The 18,818-nt window shown below is 41.1% G+C and overlaps 2 protein-coding genes across 2 annotated transcripts; both read right to left on the bottom strand.

The window, feature by feature from the left end:
- Positions 1-294: 294 nt before the first annotated feature.
- chrm4b (cholinergic receptor, muscarinic 4b) lies at positions 295-2,631 on the bottom strand. Its single transcript, XM_056239289.1, has 2 exons — positions 2,156-2,631; positions 295-1,966 (listed from the first exon to the last, which is right to left on the bottom strand). The coding sequence occupies exons 1-2, from the start codon at positions 2,208-2,210 to the stop codon at positions 627-629; spliced, it is 1,395 nt and encodes a 464-aa protein (XP_056095264.1). The 5' UTR covers positions 2,211-2,631; the 3' UTR covers positions 295-626.
- Positions 2,632-5,061: 2,430 nt separating this feature from the next.
- On the bottom strand, positions 5,062-18,657 carry ambra1b (autophagy/beclin-1 regulator 1b). The gene is made up of 19 exons (XM_056239177.1): positions 18,388-18,657; positions 17,346-17,562; positions 16,520-16,578; positions 16,246-16,429; positions 15,845-16,017; positions 15,452-15,518; positions 13,882-15,341; positions 13,508-13,594; positions 13,208-13,390; positions 12,987-13,067; positions 12,408-12,508; positions 12,131-12,241; positions 11,782-11,970; positions 11,472-11,626; positions 11,112-11,251; positions 7,975-8,073; positions 7,670-7,869; positions 6,858-6,992; positions 5,062-6,355 (listed from the first exon to the last, which is right to left on the bottom strand). Exons 2-19 carry the CDS (start codon positions 17,475-17,477, stop codon positions 5,826-5,828), a joined length of 4,086 nt encoding a protein of 1,361 aa, XP_056095152.1. The 5' UTR covers positions 17,478-17,562; positions 18,388-18,657; the 3' UTR covers positions 5,062-5,825.
- Between the last annotated feature and the right edge of the window lie 161 nt (positions 18,658-18,818).

The following is an 18,818-nucleotide window of genomic DNA, read 5'->3' as shown; positions in this document are numbered from 1 at the left end:
TATTACTGAAGATGAAAACTCGCAACTGAGAAAAAAAAGTCCGAATTGTGAGATAAAATATCGCAATTATCTTTTAAATTGTTTTATTCTGTGGAGGAAATAAGCCTCCATGCAAAACAAATGCAATTTAAGGCGACATGAAAAATACAAAATAACTGAACCAACATGTTTATTTTCACTTTTCGCTTTAGTAAACCACCATCAAAACAAGAATCAGGGTCTTCTCTAATTTGTTGCATTGATTTACATAAAACTATTTACATAAGAATGCACTTGCGAACAACTTAAAACAACTTTACGATACAAATGCATGCAATATCAGCAACATGCAAAACAATGAATACTTCAATTTATTTACACTTTTGGCTCTAGTAAACCAACATTGTGCTCATAAAAATAATGCATTCGCAAACAGCTTAAAAATGACTTTACGATACTTCATAAAATTGTACAAGTAATGTTTGCGATATCAGCATGATAAACATCCATAACCTCAACCAACACATTTATTTTCACTTTTGGCTCTGGTAAAACTCCATCACAGTCACAACGTTTTAGCAAATCAGGTTCCTCATTGGTTGGTCAGGAATCATTGATGAGACACTGAAGATTTGATGAAGTCCAGCTCATTTTAACGTCAGATTATTGAACTTGCACATCAACAGTCGTTTAAAGGTTCTTTTGAAGGTGGCGTTACAGAGCGCGTAGCATACTGGATTAACCGTGCTGTTGACGTAACACAGAAAGTAGCCCACCATCCAAAGAATTTCAGGGACACACCAGCGGCAGAAGGTACCAATCAGAACCATAACGCTATAGGGCGTCCAGGTGACGATGAAGGCTAGGAGAACGGCAAGGACGGTCTTGGTCACCTTCCTCTCTCTTAGAGCCTTCCGTCTGGCATTCTTGCAGATGGCCTTGGATGTTTGCCGTTGAACCTGAACGGTAGTATGGTTTGGAGAACAGTGAGGTTGCGTTGTCCTGCTAGTTTCCGTACACTCGGTCAAGCTTTTCGGTCTCAAGGTTTCTCCATCCAGCCCTCGGTCTTCCGCAGAGGCATCATGGCTTGAATCCAAGGAGTAGTCCGTTTTGCTGAACTCTACGGAAGGCGTGCTGCAGAGTCGTTTGCTTCTCACGAGGTCTGAATCTCGTTTAAATGAACACGCTTCATCTGGTTTAATGTCATTCACTAGGTCAGGGTTTGCGGTAGATGTTCCTTCACTTGTCTTGGACGGTTTAAGCAAGTTTGCGGATTCAGACTTCAACTTACAAACCCGTCTCTGACTGGCTAGGGATATCCGTGTGTACAGCACCATCATTATTACAACAGGAATATAGAATGCTGGGATGGTGGTTGCCAGGGTTACAGCAGGGTTAGCGAGTAGCAGGATGTAACATTGTCCCTCCGGGACCTCGCTTCGGTCCCTTCCAGCCTGCCAAAGCAGGATAGCTGGAGCCCAGAGAAGCAGAGACTGCAACCAAGCTGCAGCGATCATCACCCCTGCCCACCTTGCGGTACGTTTGGTTGGGTAACTCAGAGGCCGGGTAACGCAGAAGTACCGGTCAAAGCAGATCAGAAGGAGGTTCATCACCGAGGCGTTACTGACCACGTAATCCACAACCAACCACAAGTCGCACATCTGCGGTCCCAAAGGCCAGTATCCCTTTACGGCGTAAACAATGTAGAGATTCATGGAGAACGCACCGACGATAAGGTCTGAACAAGCAAGACTAAAAAGGAAGTAGTTGTTGATGGTCCGGAGATTGCGGTTGACTTTGATTGAAAGCAGAACCAGGACGTTGCCTAGGACTGTTAGAAGGTTGATGCAGCTAGTGATAAGTATGATGATGACCACCCCTACAGTCCCAAAAGCACGACGTGGTCTTCCCGTCAACAAGTAGGATTCTTCGGGCAAGGGACTGTGCGTGCTGCCGTTGAGCATGCTGGGGGAACTCGTGGAGGAGCCTGCGACAAGAAAACGACCAATAATCATAAACCAAGTGGCACAGAGGCATTTAACTTGACATGAGCAAAACAACACTGGTATATACACTACTCTTCAAATGTTAATATACAAAAAAATCTAATACATAGAAATTAAGATTTCAAATTTACAAATTTATGACTCTTACATTGTCCCATCAGCAAACTTACCGTTGAAAACGAACCATTCCAAGTTCCTTGACAAAACGTCAGATCCAGCCTCCATGATCTCCAGCTCAGTCTGAATGAGAGAACAACTGGGAGGACTTTTAATTCCTCAAACAGTAACACCCATCCTCACCTTCCGAACACATAACCAGGAAGAAGTTATCCAACCTCTTTGAGCTGTATCAATATTACACTGAATTTACGGGAAGATGATGATCAAAGTGGAACGATAGTATTACAGCCGAATTCCTCCTAGTTTTGTGCTGCCTCTTTAGAGCATGTAAGCTAAATGCAGTTCCTGTCCTCTGAAGAGGAAGGCAGCAGTTACGTAACAGATGGAATCTAATTACCTGACCAGTAATGCAGCTCCACAGCTGTTTCACATATTTTTTTTATTATAATTCTATTAGAATATTTGATTACCTTTTCTCATTTTCATATCACACGTACTACAACAAATTACAGATGTTTCCAAATGTAAAGTTGTAACGAGGATGCTGGGATTTGGGCAGAGGCCCGTTCACACCAAGGACGATAACTATAATGAATGGTTCTAATGTGCTTACTTGTCGTGAATAAACAAATAAACCTAAAATTAAAAACAACAATAAATATAAAATAAGAAATAATTTGTCCAATTACAGTAAAGAGAATTTTGGGAAAATGTGCATAATTGTCATTACTGTAATTGGTCTTTTACTAAGAAATTTTTATTGTAATTTCCATTATTTTTGGTGATTATCATTGCTGTAGTAGAGTTTTATTTTATTTTATTACATTCCAGTAAAAAAGATGGCACAAATCATACTTTTATTGATATTTTAGAAAGAAATATGGCCTGGATAGGTTCTCAAAAGGTTTCAGGAGTTTCACTGTATCGTAATTAATAAATAATAATATATAATAAATAAAATGTCAAAAACAACTGAATTAATTTCCATAATCCCATTTTATTAAAACTCTCATAATCGTCATTACCACAGGATCTTTGGTGTCCCACGAAATTCTTTTACAACACCTAATCCTCATTTTCACTAAATAAAGAACCAACTACACATTTATGGTAAGTCATAACAACACATCCCTCTTGTCCGGGCAGAAGAGGAAGTCGAATTCTGGTCTTTTCCACTATCATGACTTAAGCTAAGGTACCGATCCAGCAGTGAAAGCATATACATAACCACACATCCAACAAGAACACAGTTACAGTTTTTAAAATGTCACACTTTCGGTCGCCGTCACCTATTCTCGTCCGAACACATGAATAGTCCTAAAAGTCTAAAACAAACCCTGCATAAAGCAACTTCATAAAAATAAGGTGTGCATATGGTCAAAAATGAGATGTGTCCTTAAATGATGGTACAATAATTTAGCATGTTCTCAAATGGAGTTTAAAGTAAAAAGGTCCTTCTTTCTCATCATAGATGCATTTTTTTAAATCAGGATTGCATTTGTCATTCACACAAAGAGTCAAATAAATAATCGAAATGACACCCAACACAACCAGACTTTTACCAATTTTTCCTACCAAATACTAAAACACTGAACATTCAAAAGGCTTATGAAGGAGCTATTCCGGTATTGTCAGCTTTTGTGGTTCAGTAAGGAGAAGACTCCCCAAGGCACTGAACTCATTTAAAAACACCAAAGGGTATGTGGTTTCTGAGAGGTTCCTCAGCTGCCATTGCTTGCTATGAGATCACAATCCAACTGAATCTTACATCCACAAACTTTCAAAAAAACAAACCCTTTCTAATGGGGACCGTTTGTTTTTTTTATACAAAAAGCTAATTCAAGCCAAGCAGCTAAAAAAACAAAATCTTTTACACAAATAATAATTTTATAAATGCTTGTTAACGACAGGCCTGTGCATATGCAAATGCACTGACAACTCATCGCTAGAGTTGACCTATCGAACACAAGAATCTAAACGAGCACAACAGAACTTACAAGGCAAGTATGTCATTTAAAAAAACAAAACAAAAAAAACATCCCGAAATATGGATTTAAGTTTTTTCTTCTTGATTTATCATCTCTACATTTACAATGCTACATTTATTTATAATAAAACTCTGTAGGTTCAGTGGCGGAAACTCACAGACATCCACATCCACACGTACACGCATACAAACAGTGCCCGTCCTCAGTGACTCTCAGCAGTGCGCGGGCATATAGGGCCGCCACTGTCCTAAGTGTCCAATGTCCAAAAAAATGCTCTTTTATGGGTTATTCAAGTGTTTATTGTACTTAATCCAGATCTAAAATAGAGATACGTCTGGTTTATCGTCTGTAACATTATTCTCGGTGCAGTTCGGAAGGAGAAAATGGTGCTTAAGTGCAATCGCTTGCCATTTGTCATTTACGCATCACAAGAGGCTTGTTGCGTTTGGTAGAGTGGAATGAAACCCTCGGGCAATCGGTTGATTCGAGGTGAATTACTGGAGAATTGACAATCAGCAGCTGAATTGCGCAAACAAATAGTTAAAAATCTGGCGCAAGACTTGTAACGTCTTACATTTCGGTTCTGAGTTTTAAGGTATTTCTGAGATATCACATCAGTAGGATTCGTACAACCGCATCAGGGATTTAAATCGCACGAATCGCAACTGCGAACTGACCCATACACATAAGTTAGCGGTCACAAATGTATAAAAGCCCAATCAAAACTGCTCAGCGTACCAAAATTTCACTTATTGTGCATGTGCGCTCGACAGCCTACATGCTAATTCGCCTAAGCCCCGTCTCCTCGTTTATAAGCTCTGGAACTGGACACACATGCAGATATGAGAGATCTGAACCAGCATGAGGGTTCTTGAACTGATTTTTCCATCCAATGGACAGTCACAGACAACATGCTTTCAAAAGTGTATTTTTCAAACGACATAAATAAATTCAAATTAAAACCATCATAAAATGCGACATCTGGAAGTTTAGTGGGACACATGTTCACGCACACAAGTCTTTCCAGTCTGAGAACAAAGCAGATGTTGTTCTAGACACTGATCAACCGGATGACTGGAAATCACATTATCGAACACACAAAAAAAACAAATCACGTCAAGCATAATCTCTGAATTTGAACACAAAAACCGTTAGAGGATGTTGAGAGAGTTAGTGTTAAGCTGTGAAGTGTCTTTACTGCTTTACAGTTCCTCAAACCAAAATGTCCTGAAGACAACAGATCCCATTGGATCCAAATGAATCGTAAGGACACGCCCCCAGACACAACTGGCACTTTGATTGGCTGATGATTTTTCTCGGAGCTTGAAAGGGTGGTTAACTACAACCGTGTAATTCCGTACTGTAGTACAGGAAGGATTCAAGTATGATGCCCTTTCTCGCATGGAATGATGTAATGTCAGACTCAACCTTGAAAGGAAGAAAAATTAAAACTTAAGTGCAACACGCAAGTGCAATAATGATGCTTCCCCAAAGCGAGAATCTATTGTTTTGACAGAAAGGGTGAGGTTGACGCCTCCCAGTTAAGGAGACGGCATGAAAAACTTGGCACTCATTCATTCCCAAATAAGGCCAGAGTGAGAGGAGTCAGAACTGAGGCGGGAAGTTCACTGGCTCCGCCCCAAACATTATGTCCTGTCATTGTAACAAAGGCTCCACCACGAAATGCAGACCAGTTTTGAGATGTTCGTCTCAATGACAACCAGCCGCAAGACTATCTGCCATATAGGTCGTCAGGATAATCTCGGCTCCGGCTTTCACTGTAGCCGTTATGGTCATTGTTATTGTTGTTGCTACGGTTAGACATATTCAAACCGCTCGGGGATGGGTGGTGTTGCACGACATCGGCTTGATGATCGGCAAACAAGTCTGGCTCAACCATAGGAGACACCCTCACGACCTCAGAGCGAGTTGTAAACTGTGGCGGAAGCGGGGCGCCGCTGGACCCTGATGGCCCAGGAAGTTCTAGAGAGTCTACCAAGGGTTCAGTGCGAAAAAGAGATGGGATAGCTAGTCCAGCAGGCGTTTCCGCGGTTGGGTTTCCCACCTGAGTCGTCCTGACCGAGGTCTGCGAGCCACGGTGAATCCGATGGCTGACCACGATGTTGTTTCCGAAGCCACCCATCGAGGCCATAGTAGTGCTGCGTTCCCGCTGGACCACGGCCGTCATTCCTCCTTCAGCCATTAGGCGGCGGATGCGAGACAGCGCGTCTTCTCCCGGACCCGGCTCGGCTGCTGAGTCCGCTAAGATAAACCAGACAGAACAGTGAGACGCTAGTATCAGATAACGACAAAACCAGACTGGATTCATTTCAGAACATGGGAAATTAGAGGGCAGATGTAAGATTGGCGGAGAAAGCTGGAGCAAACAGAATTAAGATGAGTCATTTATTTATGTTAATTATGTTTTATCTCAATAACACACACACACATATCTTGGTCTTAGTTGACCAAAGTAAAAAAAAAAAAAAAAACAGCCCAGCAACAATTAGGTCTTAGCGAGTTATCTATTATCTCTCCATGTGTGCACACTGGGGCCCATTAAACCGAGAAAACGAGGGTGCAAATTAAATTAGACCAGCTAACTGCAGGTAATAAAGCACTTGAAACAGTAATAACAGTGTAAAGCCCTCAGTAGGACACAACACAGATCTCAGAGAGGTCAGTTCAATCAATTTCACTCCATTACCTGTGTCAGACGACAGAGGAAGAGACAGGATGAGAAAGAGTGAGACAAAGCAGTTACCGTGATATGTGGGGGGCAAGTTTGTCCGGTTCAGCGACCCCTCTGAAACCGATGCCTGAATCGGTGTGTGTAACAGTGTGTGTGTCATCTCTGGGTGTGTGTGTCTCTCATTGCTGGTGCTGGCCACCTGAACCGCTGCAAGAGTAACACATTTGGCAGCTCTGAGTGGACATAATCAATATTACTGAACTTGGTTACAAAAAAAAAATGTAACGGGAGCGTTATAGATATCCGTTACAATCGCTATGGCCTTGAGCAAGACACTTCTGTCATTGACAGGTCTGTCATTAGTGGGATTACGGCTGGGCGATATATATATAATGAATATTCAAAATGATTGGCTGGAAATATAAAATTAAGAAATAATATTAATACATTGATTATGTGACTATTAAGTTTAATAAAATGTTAAGAAGTTAAAATATTTTATGTGAGAAACTTTAATGAAACTGATTCATGTACTTAAAATAAAAATATATAGAAGATTTTAATCACATTTAATACTGTGAATAAAAGTATTACAAATAAAAGTTTTAGGATAAAAAAAAAAAAAAAGTAAAACAAAGAAAAGTTATGACAAACAAATACTAAAAAATACTGAAAATCGTATCTCTGAGATTGTTTTAAAAATCTGTAATAAATTAAATTTTTTTTAGATCCCACTGAATATATAGCGGTTTAGTTTTTATGCATGTATATAAATAAAAGGTAATATCATTTTCCCATAATTTTTTACTGTATATTCGTTTCTGAATTAGTGGATCAAAAAAAACATGGATTTAGTGCAAATTACATTTATGCAAATGTCTTACTGTGTCTGGATGTGTATGCGTTCTGGAAGGTACTGGCTGGAGGATGTTCTCTCTCCGTCTGGGTCTCGGCATTCTGCAGTCGCACCACTGGTGTCTGTGTCCCCTGTGAGGTCACAGAAGGCGCGGCCTGGCGCGGCTGCAGGCCAATAGCGTTCATGAGGCCCATGTCACGGTCAAAACGCCAGCCGGACCTGCTCGTCCTGTAAGAAATATACACAAATGAGCATTTTCAGGATTTATGAATAACACTGGACTATGATATAACAAGCTATGATTTATGAATTCAGATTCAGTTAGTTTCTGACCCTGGGCGCTCCACTCCACGGGTTCGGCTGCTGCTGTTGACAGTAAACAACGAATCCGAGTTCAGATCCGACGGACTGTCTCCATCACTGCGGAAATCACTGACAACAAAACAGATATTTTTGACTTCATTATCTTGTTTACACATCTAAGTAACGGTAATGCATGCTTCACTTCAGGTTATCTATCACCTCGAAGGTATTCTCAGCCTCAGACGTCACACCCACGGACTCTTGGCTGAACGTCTGATGCATAAGGCACAAATTTCTTTCTAAATTTCTAAGTCGTCACTTGATTGGTTGAATTCTACAGGATGTCTGGCAGACGTGTCTCGCGTTTTTAACGGTCAAGACTGGAAACAAAGCTATCGTGACGTAAAATCTCCTCAAAAGAGAAGAAAGCCGTCGTGTTTACAACTGTGACAGTGAGCGCTTATGATCAACTAAACACAGGATTTTCAAAAGAATTCAGTTTTTGCAATAAATTTGCACAATGTTCTTGAATGAATAATTTATTAGATGCACGCCGTTCTGTCAACGTAAGGGAGATCCACTTTATATTTCCACAGCCCTAAACACGACGTGTAACAAAACGAACTGTGATTGGTTGCTTTACATGTCGGTCAGACGTCCTCTTGGACAAAAGTCGCGATGGAGTCCAGACCTTCTGCCATCATTCTGAAGGTCTGGCTACATAAGACTAACGGCCCTAAACACGACGATGAGCAAAACAATCTGTGATTGGTTGCTTTACATGTTAGTCAGATGCCCTCTGGGTGGTCCTTGGCCAATATAAGCAGCTTTGGATTCCAGACGTTCTGCTATCAATCTGAAGGTCTGGTTACACGAGACTACCCCTAAGGGATTCATTTTGTGATCACGACTGGCTGATTGTACATTATACCACTTATTACACAGCTAATCACCAAATATTTAAATAAATAAATGAACATTAAATATCATATTTTATCATGTGAAGAGCAGGAAACTGCATAGTGATACAAGATACATGATACTATGTAGGGTATTGGTTGTTGATTGTAGAACGGCCAATCAGAAACAAGTATTCCTGCAGATCTCGCATTATGCTTTTAAAACCAGTAATACACACAAGATTTGACCAAATTATAAAATTTAACAACCGAATGGCAAAGCACCAATGGAATTATTGTGACATACTCCATCTGTCCGCGTGGGCTGTGATCTGATTATAAACCCATCAGTTTGGGGGAGAATTCCTTGAAAGCGATGAGCTGCAAAAGTCATGGGGCACAGGGGTAATGTGGCCTGTAACCTTGTTAAAAAACAATAATAGCTTTTTTCCATTTGAACACCCGAGTTTCCTGCCACTAATGAAGAAGGTAATCTAATGAAAGGCGGCTTCAGGTAACACTGATTTATTAAAAGTCCTCATATAGTCCACATCTGAAAACTGACACTGATCTGGGATCAGGACCTTGACTATGTAATTGTTAAAGATGAAGATGATTTATAATGAATCAACTCTCTGGGTATTTGGCATTTTTAATCAATATTGACATGGGCTCTGGAACACGTTTATGGAAATTACTGGTTGTAAAAACGCAGCTTTTATTGCGCTGTTAAACTGGGTTTGGTTTTATCTGCCATTTCCATGGCTCCTGTGCTTCACAGTGGCACTTGTTTTGTTTTTCTTTGATGGATGGTGTGGCGTACTGGTTAAAGACGTGGGCTGGAAGCCAAAAAGTTAAGTAGAAGCAATTCACAAACTATCACTATCATTTGCTCTTTTGCAAAACCTAGCATTTGCCTACAGAGGAAGTATTTAAGCAGGGCTGTTGACTTAACATGTTAATTTAATTAATCAGTTATGGAGAAAATTGTGTGTTAAAATAATTTACGCATTTAACGCACACACACCCAGCCCCAGACGTACAAAGGTCATCTTACATTTCATTAGAAAATGCCCCTGTATGAGTTCTCATATTTATATGATATAGTTAAGCAATATCACATGAGCAGTGACTGCAATATCACACGAGTGCAGTTTCTGTCCAGAATAACATAAGTGCAAATGTGATATTAATTTTCTACAACAGCTAAATTTATTTTTGTTATATTGTAGACAAAATATTGTTTTTGCTCAATTTTGCCAATGAAAATATTACCTATAAAGCTACAGCAGAACTGTTGTGTTTCTCTGCATTTTCAATGAATCGGGTAAACCAATGATTCAATGGCTCATTTCATAAAGAGAGAGAGCCATTTAATTCCTTTATGAATCAGCCGTTTGAGCTAATCGAATATGAATGAATGAATGAATGAATGACTCAATGATTCAATGACTCACTCATTAAGATGTTTACTGCCACCTACAGGCAGTTTTAGTTTATTATTTAGAGTATAATTTCATAAAAAAATTAAAATAAATCACATTACCATTTGAATAAAATAACAAGACCCATTTAAAACCCATTAATCTCATGTCAATATTGATGCAATTGTAATTTAAGTGTAAATGCATTCACGCCATCTATGAGCTGCTATGGCTATTGTAGCCAAAAAGTTAGCGTAAAAAATTCTGTTGAATCAAACTTTTTGACATGTCTACTTGATGCTTTTCTCATTAAACACAATAATAACCTTATCTTTTGGGGGTAGTTTCTCAGCCAAAATTGACGTGAAATTAATTCGATTAATTCATCGGCACATCATGTATCGCTTGACAGCCCTAATGTTAAGGTTTTATAGTCGTTTTTTGGCCAAAATCGAAAGGAGCAATATATCCTCCATGCAGGAGACAATACCATAATGCATTAGATATATATTTACACAACATACAAATATGTGTGCAATGTATTTTTATACTTATTAGAATTTCACACTATTAGCTTAACAACATGCTAACTCTTGTAAAACTTGTAGACAGTAACCAGCAAGGCATCTCAATAGGTTTTGGAGTTATTGTTGCCATAGGCATAACACTTTGTCTCTGTAATAGGTATACTATAATGGATCAAAACGTTCGGTAAATGAATAAAGTGTATATTACTGTGTTTTACGATTTGATAAGGACATTCAAATTTGCTAAGGACTAAAGATATGCATGTGGAGCAGATGGTCTACTGGGTGATGGTTGTTTTAGCTGGGTGTTTACTTACACTGGCCTGCAGATGACCAGATCGCCCTTATTGGTTCCGTAGGCCAATCCCATGCCTGGCTCCGGAAGCCACCGGGCTGAGTTAATACTGACGTGTCTCCTTTGGTCCGGAGCCATGGGGTACACCACATTAAACATCATCTGCAGGATGCCAAGAGAAAACGGACCATAAAAAAAAAAAACACGGAAAGCAGAAAAACAGTGTTAGTCACAGTACTGAATCAATCTTTATGACTTTGTTGGGTCTATGAATAAAAACTCACCATAAATACCAGTTTAGACCTAATAATAGAGTTTCTTTTATCATTTCCTTTCCAGTTTTGCATTTATTGAAAAATAAGTGGCATTTTCAGGCTCTTACTCTAATGGAGGTCTCTCCTCCGTGTGGCTGCTGGAGACGGAACACTTGCGCCACCATGTGGTCAGTGGTGGGATGGAGCAGGATCCGTCTGGAGGCCAGTCCTACCATCACGTAGCAGCCCATGGGTGAAAGACTCACTGAGATTGCATTTGGACCTGAAATGCAAGTTTAAAAACAAAACTCAGAGGAATTTATGCTATAAAAAAAGTCACCATTTTAAAACTAAGCCAGAATTGTCACAGTGTTACTGCCAAACCCAAAAGTTATTGGTTAATTTGAATTGTTTGGTGAACCGTTTCTTAACACCGACCGAATCTCTTGGTGTACAGCATTTCTCCAAGATTATGTGGAGCAAGGGAGTAGACGGCCAGGATTCCCTCATCTGCAAAACCCCGCTGGCTGCTGGGAATGAACACGGCCAGCAGCTGCCCGTCGGCTGAAATATCACAGCTGGCATCGTTGTAGATCTTACAGTGAGGAACCAACACATTCACAGTGGCTAAGATGAAAAAAAGAGACAAATATGATGAAATAAGATAAACAAACATATTGTAGTTTCTGAAGAAGTTATAAGTAAAACTTTCAAGCTACCTATTCAGATAATGTCAAGCAAAAACTGATGTATTAGCTCAAAACCAGTAGAACTTGGAAGAACGCACCATTGCTGATCTCCGGAAGGTCAAACTTGGTGAAATCCCACCACTGCAGCCTATAAGTGGTGTTGGCAATGTTACTGGCCACAGCTGACTGGCCGTCACCTATAGATGCTCCTGCAACAGAGCATTACGGGTAGATCTATTTAATTCTCTTTAGTTTGTTCAAAATCACTATTCGTATAGAGAGTGTCTGACCTTATGGGCTAAACATTTTTCAGAATGCTTCATAAATGAAAGAGAATAAGAAAGATGTGAAAGAAAATGAAACTTCCTGCTGTACCTGCTAATACTCTGTTGATAGAGGAGTGAGTGGCCAGGCCTGACTGACCCCTTTCATGGAAGAGTCCAGCATAAGGCAAGTACTCCGGTAACAGGAACCTCCTTCAAACAAAAATACATATAAAGAAATGTTTACATTATTTATATATATATTAACAAATGTATCAACTTGGTACAATACATTACATTTTTTCAAAGAAATGTATATTTTTACTCAGCAAGGATGCCCTCAATTGATCAAAAGTGATATGAAAAGACATTTAAAATGTTACAAAAGATTCCTATTTAAGCACGGTTGAACGGTTTCTTCTTGAGCAGCAAATCATCATATTAGAAGGATTTCTGAAGGATCATGTGACACTGAAGACTAGAGTAATTATGTTGAAAATTCTGCTTTGCCATCAAATTACACTTTAAAAGTTATTTTAAATTGCAATGATATTTCACTGGTATTACTGTTTTTACTGTATTTTTTGATCAGATAAATGCAGCATTAGTGAGTATAAGAGACTTTTAAAAAACTTTCCGACCCCAAACATTTAAACGGCAGTGTATGTCAAACGTCACATATGACACTGACCTTGGAACAAAGCGCCCGAGCGAGGGGGCCGACATTCGAGCATTGCGGGGCATTCTATGTCTTGTTCTGTCTCCAGGCTCCCTGTGACAACAGGAGAAAAGAAATATTAAACACTTTCCTCTTTAATACAACAGTAAAATGGATTCACATAACAGTAAATGTAAAGTAATATATATGCGTTTAATCGTGAGTGCAAATGCAATGAGTATTATCAGACTCACTCGATGTCCTCGTAGTCTCCATCACTGGCTTCCGGTGGCGTGGAGGATGGGTTGTTGGACTGGCTTTCAGCTTGAGAGTTTGAGAGTGTCCGTAGGCGATTCTGCAGTGAACGCTGGCGTATGCTTTCTCTCCGAGACAGATATTGGATCATCCTTTGAGCATAGTAAGCAGCTGGAGACAGCCTGAGGAGATGTGGAAGAGGGAAAGAGGGGGTCAAAGAATGAAATCGAAGCCCAATAATCAGCCTTGAGTTTGTACATACAGGCTGTACAGGAGTGTAACTGTTTCCAAACGGGTACCTGGCAGGATCTGGGTAAATAGGATGATCTCTGGAGCCAGACATATCATAACGAGAGAATGGAAACAGCGACGATTCCAACAACCTCCTAATGCAAAAGATGAGAAGAGAAATATATAAGTAACAGGAAAGACACTGTTAAGGTGAGGTCACATTTACCGTTGTTTTACAGGCGAAATCCAATCGTTTCAATAGGAATACACACAACCTGGAATTTTAAGTAAGGGCAGAAGATTTCCCAATGCTGATTTCCCAATTGGATCAAGTTGGTCATGCAAGTTCCCCATGTTGACCATCAGAAAGATTGCAAAATTTCGCTAACTGGACCGCACCTTAATAACCAAATTTGAATGTGTACATCTTTTTCTTCCTCACCTCCTAAGTGAGTCCTCGTCTGGATTATCAACAGGCACCTCTGGGTTTAAGGCGTCTTGCGCTGCCTCAGAAGAAGCGCTGGCCGTTGGTTGCCGGTACACGCTTTCCCACTGCCCTGTCTCCTGATTGTACACCAGACCCATGGGCTGCTGCTCCTGTAGCCCAGAGGAGGCCTCGCTCAACTCCATAGGCCTCATCTCAGGGGCTCGGGATTCCACTCGTGCACCCTGACCCGGGTCCTCAAACGGAGGAACTGAAAGCGGCCAGGATGGTCCGTCTTGAGAAGAAGAAGAGGTCTGACCAGAACGTTCCCATCTCTGGGTGTCGTGGTTGAAGGTGAGGAGATTGTGGCACGAACGGCAGCGATTGGGGTGGTTTTGCGAGGGCCCTGCAACCGTGTCTCCATTTCCAGTGTGGGATGAGCCGTTATGCGAAGGCCCGGGTCGATCTGTGTCCATGCTACTGTTGAGCAGCTCCTGCATGGGTCCTGGTCCACCTGCCACCTCTCGGCTGCCACTGGGTCGCTCTAACTCCTGCATGCGCTCATATTCCATGAAGTAACGGCTCAGGTTGCACTGCAGGACGTTGCGTATGGAGGCGGGATTGTTGCGTTGGGTGTTGTCGTAGAAAGGGTGATGGCCACTACTTGTGCCATCGTTGGCTCGTCCCCGGTTGGGATCCATGCCGGGCAGCACTAGGCCCCGCCCTTCTGTAGCAGACGTGTATATGGGTGATGAAGAGGAACCATCGGGGAACCTGCGCAGGGAGAGGAGATCCATTGAAGAGGAGCTCGTCCTAGGAGGGGGCACCACACCCCTTCCGCCGCTGCTTTCTACCCCAATCGCACCGAACCCATGTTCATGTCCCGTGCTCAGCAGACTACCAGACCAATCAGCCCCAGGGAGACGCCCGGGGGCCTCGAGAGGCCCGGGCACCTGTGACCCCAAGGGATCAATAGTCCTAAGAGGCAAGAGACCCCGATGTGTAGAGTTCCCCGCAGTCCCGCTGAACACACTGCTAAAAGCAGAAGGTCGATCCGTGGAGGTGCGGGTCTGGCTGGGGGCGGGCGAGAAGGCGGAGGGGCCCGACTGAGTCTGCGGTTGAGGCGAATCCAAAGGCTGGAGGCCTGTCGGATTCTGTGTGAATAAGTTCCGCGTGGCGGCGCAGCGATTGCAAAGGCAGCCCAAGCCCAAATGCTGAGTGCAGCCCTGTGAGGCCGAGGGGTCACTCGGTTCCGTCCGCACCGGGTACTGGAACCGAGGTGTGCTGGGAGGCTCACGGGGCTCCGGGGCGGGACGGGACTGATCGCCGGCCTGTGCCCCAGAAGAGCGAGAGGACAAGATGTGCAGGAAATTGTGCAGGATGGGCGTGCGGCGTACAGGTGGGGAGCGTAAAAGAGACCGTTGGCGGAACAAAGCCATCTCCATACTGTCCATGGGACCTTCGGAGTCATCTTCATTCTACACAAATATAGTAAAACACTTATGAAATTACATTTATCACTTTCTGTAAAGGGACATGCACATAGGACATTACAGCTATTTCGACAGGAAAAAGGGTCGTTTCTAACCTGCTGGTTGGATGGGTTCACAATTGCTGTCAAGAGATTATGACCTAGAGGATCAAATCTCACCAACCTGGCCAAAAAAAGAAAAGAAAATTGAGGATGAACAATTTTGAAAAAAACATTCATTCATAAAGTCAACATCAATTGGCATTAACAACCCATTTCACTTGTGCAATGTGAAATTTTAAACTGAAACAGAATAGTAAAGGAGAAAAAAATGCAGGTCAGGACTTGTTACTACAAATTAATGATTATGAAAATAAACATTATTTTCTGTAACATGCTTTGATGAATCATGCACATGCACAATAATACAGGAACATGTTTTAAAAAAGGAAATATGGTCGATTCTTTTTCATGTTAACCATTATGACATAAACAGGATTGCTTCCCCACCGGACACGTTCTGTCTCGCTGGCGGTCTTGACCACAGCAAAAGGTTCTGGTCGGCTCCAGTCCCAAAAGTGAAGTTCGTTGTTAGTGGCGATGAGGAGGAGCTGAGCTGTGGGGTGGAACGCTAGAGAAGCGATGGCAACATTACTCTCTGTGAACCAGCTCTCACTACCACCCTGGGAATGGGGAAAAACATCCACAACGTTATTTAAACAGCAATTTCTAAGCCAGGTATACGTGTAGATGACTTGCTAATGGATCAGACCAGAATAACTGCTTTGAGCTGCTACTGAACGGTATGAAAATCAAACACAAATTAACACGCAAGATAAGAATGTTTGCTTAAGAGGAAGGTCCACACATTTTAGGAATAGCTAAACCATTAAACAAAGACTGATGCTCACATGCAGGTCCCAAATGCGGACTTCTCCATCAAGGCACCCAGAGGCAACCAGGCCAGGGATGGTGGGGTGAAAGGTCACACACCAAGGTGTGCGTCGATGGCCCACTAAAGAGTGCAGGCACTTTCCTGTTTTCACATCTGTGATGTAGATGTTGTGGTTGACGTGGGTTGAGGCCACAAGATTCCTATAAACATATGTAAACACCAACATCAGAAAATGAGGCAAATCACAAGTAATTTAACATCTAGTGTTTTTTTGTTGAAAATGTTGTTACCTATCTGGACTGAAGGCCAGCAGGAAGGTTGATCGTGGATTATCCGGCAACTCTACTTTCTGTAGAAATAATTGAGATAATATTACACACATTACCCTCAGTTAACTTTCAGGGCCAAACAAAGACTATTAAAATTATAAAATAATATAATTTATAATAAATTATTATACAAGAATAATAACAATGAAGTAATATTAAGTTTGTAATTAATTTAATATTAATATAAACAATATTAATACAATCTAACAATTAAAATGCTCAATTTGCTAAAAATGCAGGCAAAATCAAAAACTTGACATAGCAAACTCTTGTTCTGACAATTTTTTCAATGTACTGTGACTAATATAACTGTCAGTGGATGCTATTTTTATTGTTTTCGTAATACAAGAAAAACACATAAAATGACCAAGATAGGCATTATTTCTACAGTAAAACAGGAACATGCATATTACTATGATTACAAAATTGTTATCAGATATGGAAGCCATGATTTTCCAAATGTTTTGTAAATTAATCCTTTTTAAACAGCAACTATACACAATATAACACTGGAACCTAAGGATCTAAAATGCTTGGTTTGCAATTTCATTTAATTAATAACTCTCATTGAATACAAAAACATTCGTATGATAGAAGCAAATTTGACCATTTCAGTTGAATTACCAGAGGAAAACCTGTATTGGGGAGGGGGGTCTTTTTTCAATATTCTCTGCTGCAAAAATTGAGTCATCATTCTGATTCTAAAATCTTGCACTGGTCTATATAGAAACATCTGGTGAGTGTAGGTCGGAAGGAACCATTAGAGACATTAAGGTTGATATCCTACCTGGCTCTGCCATTTCATCCAGCGCGTTCGGTCTTCCACCAGCTGCTGCAGGAGCCGCTGGGTGCCCAGCATGCGAGCTCCTCGCTCTCGACCCGACAGGATCAGCACAGAGTTCCTGTTCTGCAATGCCATTTTTCCTCTCTAGTGCTCCACGGCCCGGGCGGCCTTCCTCGCACACGGGCCGGACACTAACTCAGCAGCACGCCGGCCATGCAGACTGGTGGACGGACACAAAGCTTAAATCAACACACAGCAATCTATGGGTCTGGCTTTGACAGACCATTCACTGATGAAATAACAGTGACCAAGAGCAAGTTCAGTGTTCATTCCCTGTATTTCTAACCAGATTTCAACACACAGAGACATGGAACATAAATGACAGCTTATCTCCAGACAGATATCTGTACAGAACTGACTGATCATGCAAAAAAAAACCAAAAAAAAAAAAAAACCTTTATTTCAAAGTATATGCAAAAACAATACCTCCTGACTACAGCTGTTTAGCAGATCTGTTATGGCTCCAAAGGGCCCAACAATCAAACCCATCAAGCATCACTCTACCATCTTTTACATGACATATCGGCAAAAGGAAAACCTTATGGGTTTTTAGCCATGATATTACACCAAAACTTTACCTTTGATATGATACATGTACGTTGTGGGGACAATTAAAGTCCTATCAGATGTGCTGAACCATGTAAACAAACAAGCCATTTAAATCCACACCATGCCTGTGAAATTTTCATTCACATTTGATCAATAGCAAACCAGAGACAACAAAATATGCCCATAAACAGCATCAATAAAGGAATTAAATGTGTTTTCTTGTCGTGTGACTAACAATAACTCACTGCCGTGCCCGCCCAAATATGGAAACTGAACAGAAGCTAACTTACAGTGTTAGCCACCGTTTATTCGCTATAAACATTAATTTATTTAAACATATTTTAGTTATAAAAGTACCACATATACACACATAACCACAAACACACTCTAGATGTTTTGAAATATAGATTAAACCGTGAATCGATATTTTACATACCTGTTCTGTTGTGTTTGTCAGTGAAATGTCATCGAAGGCGCTGTTAGCCTGTTAGCCGAGCTGGATCGTTATTAACTGACCTGGAATGACAACCGACCGATCCGAAGCGGTGAGCAGATTACATTCATGTCATTTAGGAGTATCTCAATCAAACCGTCCGGAATATCGTGACATTGAGAGGATGTATTGGGGTAGCTATAGATGAAATGATGCTAGCTAACTGGTTTGTGGGTAGTTCGGCGTAGGCAGGCATACTAATCGAGAGAAGACTGCATTGAGCTACTTTAGGTCGGTTAATCGATTGCAGAGAGGATTGCACCTCCATGACAGGTGAATTCGGATTGTGCTATTATAACCATGATTATAACTTATTATGGTCATTGGTTTTAATTTGTTTAATATATATTTATTTACATGTATTCATATATTAA

The sequence above is a fragment of the Rhinichthys klamathensis genome, unplaced genomic scaffold, assembly GCF_029890125.1.
Source record: "Rhinichthys klamathensis goyatoka isolate OS25496 unplaced genomic scaffold, OSU_Roscu_1.1 h1tg000557l_1, whole genome shotgun sequence".
Taxonomy (NCBI): domain Eukaryota; kingdom Metazoa; phylum Chordata; class Actinopteri; order Cypriniformes; family Leuciscidae; genus Rhinichthys; species Rhinichthys klamathensis.
This window is presented reverse-complemented; position numbering and strand designations above follow the sequence as displayed.

What these genes read in the sequence shown, in the direction of transcription:
- chrm4b (XM_056239289.1), bottom strand. Translation starts at nt 2,210, where the DNA reads ATGGAGGCTGGATCTGACGTTTTGTCAAGGAACTTGGAATGGTTCGTT. An exon ending in GGAATGGTTCGTTTTCAACG is followed by an intron (nt 1,967 to 2,155) that starts GTAAGTTTGCTG and finishes TTCTTGTCGCAG; the next exon opens with GCTCCTCCACGAGTTCCCCC.
- ambra1b (XM_056239177.1), bottom strand. Translation starts at nt 17,477, where the DNA reads ATGGCATTGCAGAACAGGAACTCTGTGCTGATCCTGTCGGGTCGAGAG. An exon ending in GGATGAAATGGCAGAGCCAG is followed by an intron (nt 16,579 to 17,345) that starts GTAGGATATCAA and finishes TTATTTCTACAG; the next exon opens with AAAGTAGAGTTGCCGGATAA. An exon ending in CTCGGGCGCTTTGTTCCAAG is followed by an intron (nt 12,509 to 12,986) that starts GTCAGTGTCATA and finishes TTTTGTTTGAAG; the next exon opens with GAGGTTCCTGTTACCGGAGT.